The sequence below is a fragment of the Triticum aestivum genome, chromosome 2A, assembly GCF_018294505.1.
Source record: "Triticum aestivum cultivar Chinese Spring chromosome 2A, IWGSC CS RefSeq v2.1, whole genome shotgun sequence".
Classification (NCBI taxonomy): Eukaryota; Viridiplantae; Streptophyta; class Magnoliopsida; order Poales; family Poaceae; genus Triticum; species Triticum aestivum.
Window position 1 is genome coordinate 568,897,732 of NC_057797.1, and position 10,085 is coordinate 568,907,816.

General features: G+C 50.5%; 1 protein-coding gene across 1 annotated transcript; it reads left to right on the plus strand.

Annotated features, from left to right (window-relative positions):
- The first annotated feature begins 7,228 nt into the window (after positions 1–7,228).
- Positions 7,229–8,131, plus strand: LOC123185588 (snakin-2). Its single transcript, XM_044597446.1, has 3 exons — positions 7,229–7,429; positions 7,523–7,595; positions 7,677–8,131. The coding sequence occupies exons 1-3, from the start codon at positions 7,364–7,366 to the stop codon at positions 7,859–7,861; spliced, it is 324 nt and encodes a 107-aa protein (XP_044453381.1). The 5' UTR covers positions 7,229–7,363; the 3' UTR covers positions 7,862–8,131.
- Positions 8,132–10,085: the final 1,954 nt, after the last annotated feature.

Here is a 10,085-nt window from a genome sequence, read left to right on the forward strand (position 1 = left end):
GAGCTACACAACTTTGAGAGAAATCAAGTGTGGACATTGGTCGAGAAGCCCGACAACAACCACAACATCATTGGTACCACACATTTCTTTCAGCGGTCTTTTCCTCAGCCCAGGCATTTCTTTCAGCCTCAAAACTGGTTTTCAGTTTTTCCGTTTCAGCCATGCTAAATTGGAATTTTGAATCCGCTTTCCGGGTCTCAGATTCTTGATTCTCCAGCCAGATTTTTGCATCAGCCAATTGTGATTGAAGTTCAGTAGTGGCTTCCTGTAAAAACATAGATTACAAACACATTTATATCCGGGTTACATGAATATAAGTCCCAAGCCTTTTGCAAGCAACAACACTTGGCACTTGGGGCCTAATTCTTACTGAAGAGTTCTTCCTACAGCGGTTTATATGACTAAGTCCCAAGCACTTTGCAAGCAATAGTACTTAGCACTTGGGGGCTAATGCATATTTGCTCATATTTCATTACTACTTTGGATTGACTCGGCAGTGCCGCAGACAAAGCCGGTTCATGGGGGCTACATGAGTAAGTTTTGAGCTTTAAACAATGATGAGTATCGGTTCATTATGCCGATTAAACCGGCCCTTGGGGGCTACGGATGCAATGTTGATCATTAAAACCCGGTTTAAGTGAAAGACGACTTTTTTCTCAAAGATGGTTTATACTCATTGCTATTCTAAAGTCTACATCATATGCAATTCTATTATACACACTAGACTTGGGGGCTGACAGGATATGCATAATGTACTTAAGCCGGAATTCATACCTCATATTTTTGATGCATCTGCTTCACCATATCGATTTCAAGATCGCGACTGGTATGTACATGGTTGAGGTAGCCAGAGAGTACTTCACTGCTGCTCAATTGAGAATAGTGGGCAACAACAAATCTCACTTTTCACTTTTCAATAAACTCCTGTTTAGCGGAGTGTTTGGCCAAGACAGTTGGATTTCCCAGTTCTGTAAAGCCAGTGCCAGTAATCATAACATCATCGGCATGTGTCTCCGACGGTTTAAGTGGGCTTGATGATTCAGTATTCAAAGGATTGAGTTTTGTCTGGTCACCGGAAAGGTCAGGAATCTCTGGTGGGGCTTCATGGGCATGTTCTTTTGGTTGTTTTCAGAAACATCTGATGCTGGGACTTGTTGCTCCGGTTCAGGGACTTTAGGATCTTCAACCGGCTTGGTCACCTTTGCCTTCTTGTTAGGCTTTGCTTCCACTGCATGGTTCATGAGAGATCAGTACAAGTATAAGAGCATAAGGAGATAGAAAACAAAAGAGATGTTACCCAGGGGCAGTCTTGAAATCCGGTAGCTGGGTTTGAGATGAGTCGCCGGAGGAAGAGCGAGAAACCTCCTGATAGTTTGAATCGGAAAGAGTAAGTGGCTGACGAATGAGACCCGCCAGGGGATAAAAAGAGCTAAGTTTGGAAATACCTCATTTTGCCGTTTTCGTGGAGCTGGGGTATTTGATAAGCCGGACGATAACTCTTCACCTCCGTTGGTCTGAGTTTGTCGCCGACTCTCGTGCTGTTGTTGCTTCAAAAGAAAGTGAGGATCCAAATGAGCTAAGGGGTGCGAAAAGCTTACTTTCCAGGTTACCCATTGAATTTTTTGTCTTGGCAAAGGCTCTAAGTTAGACGAAATAATACTCTCTTCTTCAGCTGCTTGGCTCGCCCCCGTGTCATCCTAAAAATAATCAGTGTCAATAAGGTAGTTGAAAAGGAGCCAAGGGAGTTAAGGGCTACCTCCGACTCAGAACTGTCATCCAGTTCAAACATGTCGGAGGCGCTTGATTTCTTCTTATTTTTCTTAGTGGTTTTCTTGGCAGCCCTGGCCTTCTTGGCAGCTTCATGGTCGTATTTCTTTTTCCAAAAATCAGATTCAGCCTGTGAAGGTCATCAAAGGTTGAGTTAATAAAGTATTTGAATAATAAGGTAAAAGTAAGTGAGTTTGGAGACTCACATCCGGTGGCGGGTTAAGTTTGCAGAAAGGGTTCAGACCCACTTTGCTGCAATCTTCTGAATCTTCATTCAGAAGGGACTTGCCCATTTCGTTGATTGCCTCGTCAGTTAAGCACACAGAGTTGTGGCGCAGCGGATCCTTTATACCACCAGTGTAAGTACACATTAAGTTGGGTCGGCGACTCAAGGGTATGATTCGCCAAGAAACCTAGAACCGAACCAAATCAATGCCAGTTAACCCATTTCACAGCAGAGCTTTAACCTTTGCAATGGTAGGAGCAAGCTTTGCACGTTCGGTAGTGGTAAGCTTTTCAGGAAGATGATGCTTTGGGTCCAGGCGCTCGACACGATAACCCGGCAATGGATTCTCGTCAGCCGGAGAGGTATCTTTGCAGTAAAACCATGTCTGGTTCCAATCCTTGGGATGACCTGGCAAGCAAGCATAAGGGAAGATAGCATATCTTCTTCGTTGAATTGAGATTGCGCCAAGTTCCAAACTGGGTCCGTTCGTGAACTCATTTTGGCGGTTCAAATAGAAATATTCTTTGAAAAGTCCAACATTGGGCTCCTCTTGAAGGTATACTTCGCAGAAGACTTGAAATTTGTAGATGTTTGACATGGAATTGGGTCCGATGTCTTGCGGATGGAGTTGAAAGAAGTGCAGAACATCTCAGAAAAATTTAGAGCCGGGCGGTGAGAAGCTTCAGTTCATGCGGCTAGTGAAAACAATGACATCATCATCCTTTGGTTGAGGTCGTTCTTCGTCTGGATTGGGACGCGCCAATGCATGACATTTTTTGCTGGTAAATTGCCAATTTTGACAAAGTCTTTGAGCATGTTCTCAGTGACAATGGAAGGAACCCAGTTACATGAAGTGACTGTCTTTGGTGGCATTGTGAAGGAAGATGCCTGCAAGAAAGAAAAGTTTTTGCTGTTTTAAATTAATTTATTAAGCCGGAAGTAAGACGTGGTAGTGTATTCAGAGTGGCGGCTTAAATGGGGCCTAATGACATATGGCTAGTGAGAACCGGTGATGTAAGCCGCCATGATCAGATTGGTATCTGTCAAAGTGTGAAATCTGCTAAGTGTTGAATAAACAAGTTTTATAGACTGGAGCAGGGTATTTGGATCTAGCACTGTGCGGAAAAGGAAAATAAATTAAAACCTAAATATTGCAGCAGTGCAGGAACTAACACATTGGTGAGATTTCTGCGGCTAAAGGGCATGTTCAGTGATTAAGGCAAAGAATTGAAACAGCTTCTGCATATTTCAAAGGCCAGCTTTAGATCAAAGTAAGGATTAAACAGAAGCATGATGAAGAACGATGATGAACTCATAAGAACTGAAGAAACCCCTAATGAAGATCTATGGTGGAGAAGATAAGGTACTCACCAGAACCGCTGAGCAATAGAGAGGCACTGCAGTTTTTTCTCTGGTCCCGGTCAGGTTGATCCAGCGGCCGAGGTCGAGGACGACGATGAGCTTCGCGGCGATGGCAGGGCTCAGACGTACAGAGGCGTCACGGGGATAGGTGGAAGACGATAAGGAAAGAAGGGGGAGAATGGATAGGCTGTCGGGGCCTATTTATAAGGAAAGGGTCAGTAGGCAGGCACGAGAAACAAGGAGGCCAAAAGATGATTATCCAGGCGTTTCAACGCCTCGATTTTTGGAGTGCTTAATTAAAGATAAAGATCCGTTAAGATATGATGTGTCTTGTGCGAAATTAATGGCAGATGATGTCATGGCGGATTTCCGTAATTCCAGGAGATGACATCATGGCGGGTTACAATATATTTTGAAGAACAAGTGAAGAAGGATTTTTTCCCTAAGTGTTGAAGATTGACATGAACAAGTTCAGATCAACCTAGGGCCTAATGTTGGGGATGTAACTATTGGGTTAACCCGCCCAGGAGGGGCAGGGTTAATCCACGACGATCTATCGGGACAAAGCCCATAAAGACGCTGAAGATGGTGGTTCATTATGAAGATTCATTAAAAGGCCCTAGGCCCAGAGGTGGCTTAAAGCCCATAAAGCGTAAACCGCCATATATGTATGACTTGTATTGTAAGGCATGTGTGTTAGGTCACCGAGCCAGACACGTTATATGAACCGATCGGGACTCTGTAAAGCGGATGGGCGTCAACCTGTGTATATAAAGGGACGACCCAGCGGCGGTTTAGGGCAAGGGAGAATAGATCGAAAGCTAGGTCAAGCGTATTCGCTCCCTGGTAATCGAGACATAAGCAATAACACCTCAACTGGAGTAGGCCTTTACCTTCACCGCAAGGGGTCGAACCAATATAAACTCCTGTGTCCTTTGTCCCATTTAACCCCTTTAAGTTAACCTTGTGCGATGGCTCCACGACTAAGTCCTCACACTAGGACATCTGCCGTGACAATTCCATGACATTACCCGTGCCCGTTATCCGCCTTACCCATGAAGGCCTTACATGTAGGCACTAAAATTAGTAGACCCCATGTAATTCCCGCCCTTACTCACCCAATTTTTCACCCATCCCACCCCTTTGGCCAAAAAGCCCTAAAAAGTCCTAACCTAGCCACAACATATTATTTATTGTGCTGAAATACTATTCTTCTACGGAAATGCTATCAGATGTTGTTGTTGATTGCGTGTATGGGTTTTTCCATGGGGACAAAAAAAGGACGGGGATGGGGATGGGACTATTTTTATCCCCGCAGATGGGTAGGAGGATGGGGACGGGGATGGGAGTCCAATACCCGCCTGGGTAATCTCGATTGCCAGCATGAATCGTGCAGAAATCAGCAGAACGGTGTCTTCAACACTCATAAATTAATGAGGCGACAATATTATACCGGGAAATATCATACACTAGCACATGATATTAACTTATGATACTCCCTGCTCACTAAGGGCATCTTTAACGGAAACCCACAAATTTCCTGTTGCATTCGTTCGCGGACGGGGAAGGGGGGAGGAGGGAGTCCACGGACACGGATGCGGGAGGACGCATTTAAATGTAGCCTCATATATTTTGACAACAACTCCAACCAACCAGACGGAATTCGTGCAAACCTGATGAATTTTGATATAAACATGGCGGATTTCATTGAAACTAGCATAATTTGTACATAAATCAGACAATATTTCGTTCGGTGAACTAAAAACCTAAAAATAAAACCCTAAACAATCTTATACTTCACGATGACCTCGTAGTCCATGCCGGGCTGGTCGGCGGCTCCTCCTCTATCATCCTGGCCCGACCCGGCGTCAGAGTCGGAGTCATCGGCCTTGGGACGGCAGAAGGAGGCGACGTCACGGCAGGGCTTCCTGGAGGCCGCCTGGCACTCGCAGATGATCCTTTTTGCCCCCTCCTGCGTCGTGCGCAATGCGGCCACAAATGACGTAGGCTGGAGAGAGGGCGGTGGTTGTTGGAGGAGGCGTCGTTGGCGACAGCGATCACGATGAGGGACCATCCCTCGCCCTACCTGGCCATCTCCCCGTTGAGGTGGCGGAGAGACGGCGCTTGGCCGTCTCCGACATCATCACGGAGCGGTCTAGCGCCCAGGCGTATGCTAGGTCCGGGTCCATCGCGATGTGTGGTGGCGGGACGTCCGAGTCCGCAAACTTGGATCGACGTGCGGTGTTGCGGCTGTCCCGCCGGGGCTACTCCCGGACGGCGTACTCCTGCGTCGTCATGGCGCTCCGGGACAACGGTGAGGAGTCGCCACCGCGGAGGTAGTGCAGAATGCGACCGCACGCCTTGGAAAATGGCGGCGGCGAGCGGCGCTCCTCCTTCATGATGGGTCGTGCCGGTAGCGAGAGCCGCTCCTCCATGACACGCTAGGGCGGTAGCGAGAATCGCTCTTCCTTCACGCGGCGTCCGATTTGGACGCCGTGGCTGCGCGGCGGCGGAGAGCGTGGAGGGGATGTCGGCTCCGGCTTCATGGGGAGGAGCGCCCCCGGTGGCGGAACCGAGCCGTTGGTGTGGACTTCCCGTCGGTGCTGTCGTAGACCTAGCGCAACACCGTCGGCGCGGCCTGCGGCGGTGGCGGCGGCTACTAGTCCACCTCGTCGGCGGAGATGATGATCTTCGTCCGTGTTGAGTCACGCTAGCCGATGAGGACGACGACCCCAGAGTTCGAGGGTGGTGCCGCCACTATCCGCCAGATCCCGCCCTGGAGCCACTTGCCAGCACCGACGCCCAGGACTTGCCCATTGTCGAAGATGTGGATGGAAATGGGCGGGGAAGGGAGGAGGAGGAGGAGGAGGATGCGACGTGGACGGCGCCGGAATGCGGCTTAAATAGCCGCGACCAGGCCATGCAAAGGGCCGGTCAGCCCTTTCATTGCGGCGCAACGACTCGAGTTCGTTCCTCGGGAACCTGCGTTTGCATTGAAGCGGCGGCTGTCGAGAGGTCACGTCCGTCAGCGCTGACCTCCCTCCCACCGGTCACATCACGTCATCAATGCCGGCCTTCGTGTGCTCTGGGCCGACATGAATGCGGCGCGGTGAGCAGTGCCTGCATCGGAAGGAAAACGTGGGAGGGAGAGGTGACGTGTTTTTTTGTGGGTCGGGGTGGTCAGAAGCGGGCGTGAGATCGGTCTGGACTTTCGTAAACCTTATTCACGTGTGTCTTCGGTTTGTGGAAGAAATGGCACCCGAATCGCGTTGGGTGATTTTCATAATTCGAATGGTTGCGGAAGGTTTGAGAGTCGGCGTTGGAGATGCCTAAAAAGATCTTACGGGAACTTGATCAGACAAATCCTAGGGGCAGAGTGAGGTCTCCTCCTACACGGGTTGTAGTGTAGCCCGCTCGTCCCCACACCGCGGCAGTGCCCACATCACGCACGCTCTGCCCCCTCGGTGAAAGTGGACTGCAGCTCAACGCTCGTACGCCCGCCACTCTGCTCTGCTCCCCCGTCCTATTCCCTTGTCTCGCTCACCCTTCATCAAACGACGCACCGTGCGGCCCAGGCCTCAACGACAGCAGGCTTGCTTGACAGGAGGACCAAATTTCCACACGATCATGGACGTGGAGAGAATCCTAGGTGTGTTATACGGAACGCAATCGGGGTAGCCCGTGTGTTTATCTATTTGTAATCAAGGCCAGGGCAGGTGTGGCGCCCCGTGAGCAGGGCGAATTAAGCCCATTTACGCCACTCAGCCAGGCAACGGTGGTGGTACGCGTCAAAGGCCATTGGGCAAGTGCAGTCGCACTGCCGCGGCCGCAGACCATTTACGCCCTTGCCAGGAGCCAACCTGGCCACCACCCATCACTTCCCCTTCCACAGCGCAAGCCTGTAAAGTGTTTAAACCCTTGGCTTTGCTCTATTTAACCATCACACAGACCCGACCCAAAGAGACCACACAGCTCAGGAAAGCTCTTCAGACTCGAGAGGAAGGAGCCATGGCGCTCGGCAAGCTTGCGGTGGCCGCGCTGGTGGCATCTCTCCTCCTGCTCAGCACCATCAAGGTAAGTTAAGGGTGCCTTCTGTCTAAGTACTCAATGCGACAATGCATACAATATACATGGCTGATTTTGTCCTCTCCTCTGGGTGGTGGATAGGCTGCCGACTCTCCTGCTCCGGCTGCTGCTCCGCTCGGGCCTCCTCCCCACAACATCGTAGACCCCTCTAAAGGTATCAAATCTGCCCTATGATCGGAGTACGTATTTCAGATGAGAGAAAATGCGCTCGTTCATTCCATGGCGTGTGATGCAGACTGCGGGTGGGCGTGCAACCTGCGGTGCAGCGCCAACTCGCGGCCGAAGCTGTGCAGCCGGGCATGCCTCAAGTGCTGCAGCGTGTGCCGCTGCGTGCCGGCGGGCACGGCCGGCAACAAGGAGACCTGCGGCAAGTGCTACACCGACTGGACCATGCACGGCAACAACACCAAGTGCCCCTGAATATCTTCGGCCAACCTAAATATCTTAGTAGAGTAGCTAAGCTTTGCTCATGATTGTCGTTAGCGTTACCGGTGACCTTCGTGATTTCGTCTTGGTGTGGAAGGAACGGTGTTGACTAGACTAGCACTAGCTAGCTGGTGAACCTGGTCCTGGTGTGTTCTTGTGTAAAGAGTAAGTACGTGTTGTCCTGTAGGTGGGCGTATTTCTCGTGTAATAAAGCCCATCCGAAGGTTTATGTGGTGAATGCATGGTTCTCTTGCTAGCCGTATACATCACCTTTGTTTGAGATGAAAAGTTGGCGCTTCGTGCGTCCCCCTCCCTCGTCCCTTGTTCAAAGAAAAGAGAGTTCTTATCCGTCGCAGTCCAAGTCCATGCCATGAACCATCTGCTGTGAGCTGTGTCTGCCACTCTTTACTCCGTCTGTCGCATGCGTTGTCGTGTTGCAAGGCCCGCATATATGCTTCATTTCTTGGTTGTGCATGCAAGCGTGCATGTGCATCGGTACTATCTCGACTCTCGAGCTAACAGACATGTACTTGCATAGAGAAGATAAGGTATGTGATCATAGCACGCATGGGTGCACGGTACCGTACGTGACAGTAACACCACCAACCTCCAGGCACCGAGTTGTGTCCTCTGGGGCTGGAGCTCTAGCCAAGATTGCGCGTACTTTGTTAGACCTATTCCACCGCGCGATCCCAAACGGACGTTTGTTTTGTTCAGATTCTGTCTGTTTGGAATGGAATTTAGGGTCGTGTCGGGGCGTGTTCTGAGATGCGGTGGCCGTGCACTCAAGGTGCGGCCGCATCCATTTGCTTCATCCTGTTCGTGTCTATTTAAAAAGCCAAAAGCAACGTTTCAAATGCCAAGCCCTAGTTCAGGCCAGCGGCCCCGGTTCATCACACCGGCAACAGAGCCAGCGGCCTACACGTCCATCGCCGGTATCAGCCAGCGGCCGGCAACACAGCCAGCCTCCAAAATAAATAGTTGTCCTCGTCAGCAACACAGCCACCGGACGGCAACACAGCCGGCCACCAAAATGAATGTTTTTTCTCGCCGGCACACAACCAGCGGCCCAGCGGGCGGGCGGCACCCATGCCAGCCTTCAAAAAGAACGGCCACGGCCGATCAGACGAGCTAGTTCAGGCCTTCGGCGTCGAGCATCTCCTTCTGCTTGGTCTCGAACCAGGCCCTCGTCTTGTCGCTCATCTTCGACAAGTCCACGCTCATGATCGCAAGGGCCACCTCCTTCGCTTTGGTGGCGGCATTCGTGGCCTTGATGTCGAGCTGCCTCTGCCTGGCTTTGATGTTGTCGTCCTCGATGTCGAGCTGCCTTTGCCGGGCCGCCTCCTCCATGTCGAGCTGCCTTTGCTGGGCCACCTCCTCCATGTCGATCTTCCTCCTCTTGGCCGCCTCCTTCATCTCAAGTTTCTTTCTTTGAAGGTCTAGGTATTGCTTCATTTGTTCCTCCTTGCTTTGCCGCTTCTTCTCGTCCCTCACATCCTTTTGGGACATCATACCATGCAAAGTGTCATGCAATGCCATGGATGAGGCATCACGTATGTCATCAATCTTGGAGTTGGTCTTGCCCCTCGGCCTCTTCAACGCCTCGCCATCTCCACCTCCGGCGAACTTGGCCGTCTTCAGTCCTCTCTTCCTTTGTAGTTCACGGTATTGGTCCTTGAACTTAGGGCAATTGTTGATGATCGTCCAACAATATGTTAGAGTGAATGGCTTGTCGTTGTGCCGGGCCTTGAATGCCTCCAAGGATTGAAATGCCTACACTGCATGATCAACAACAGGTGAACATGCAAACATATACACGGCCAAAAGTCTCATCGCCGTAGCAAGGAAAGGGCTAGGAAGAGGAGACCATACCATGCCCCCAATGCCGAGACCACTCGCGGGCCGTGCTTCAATGCTCTCAAATGCGGCGCAATACTTGTTGCACTCTTGTTGGATGAACAATCATCTCTTTTGAATCGAGCCGATGCCACGGTTGCTTGTAATTTGGTAGGGCTCAAACATCTTCCTTTCGTGGAATGTTTTGTGGACTCTCGTCCAAAAAATAATGCCCTTTTTTTGCGCGCCGGTCCTCGGATCTTGGCTAATCTCCATCCAAGCTTGGCAAATCAACTTGTCCTCATCTTGTGTGTATGAACCCGTGCGAATGCTCTTCCTCTTCTTTTGTGCTTCTGCTTTTTGGGTGAGCTCGTCGATGAAC

Excerpts from the sequence above, each read along its gene's own strand:
- LOC123185588 (XM_044597446.1), top strand. The coding sequence starts at position 7,364 with ATGGCGCTCGGCAAGCTTGCGGTGGCCGCGCTGGTGGCATCTCTCCTC. Across the intron at positions 7,430-7,522 it reads TCCTGCTCAGCACCATCAAG|GCTGCCGACTCTCCTGCTCC; the intron begins GTAAGTTAAGGG and ends GGTGGTGGATAG. Across the intron at positions 7,596-7,676 it reads CATCGTAGACCCCTCTAAAG|ACTGCGGGTGGGCGTGCAAC; the intron begins GTATCAAATCTG and ends CGTGTGATGCAG.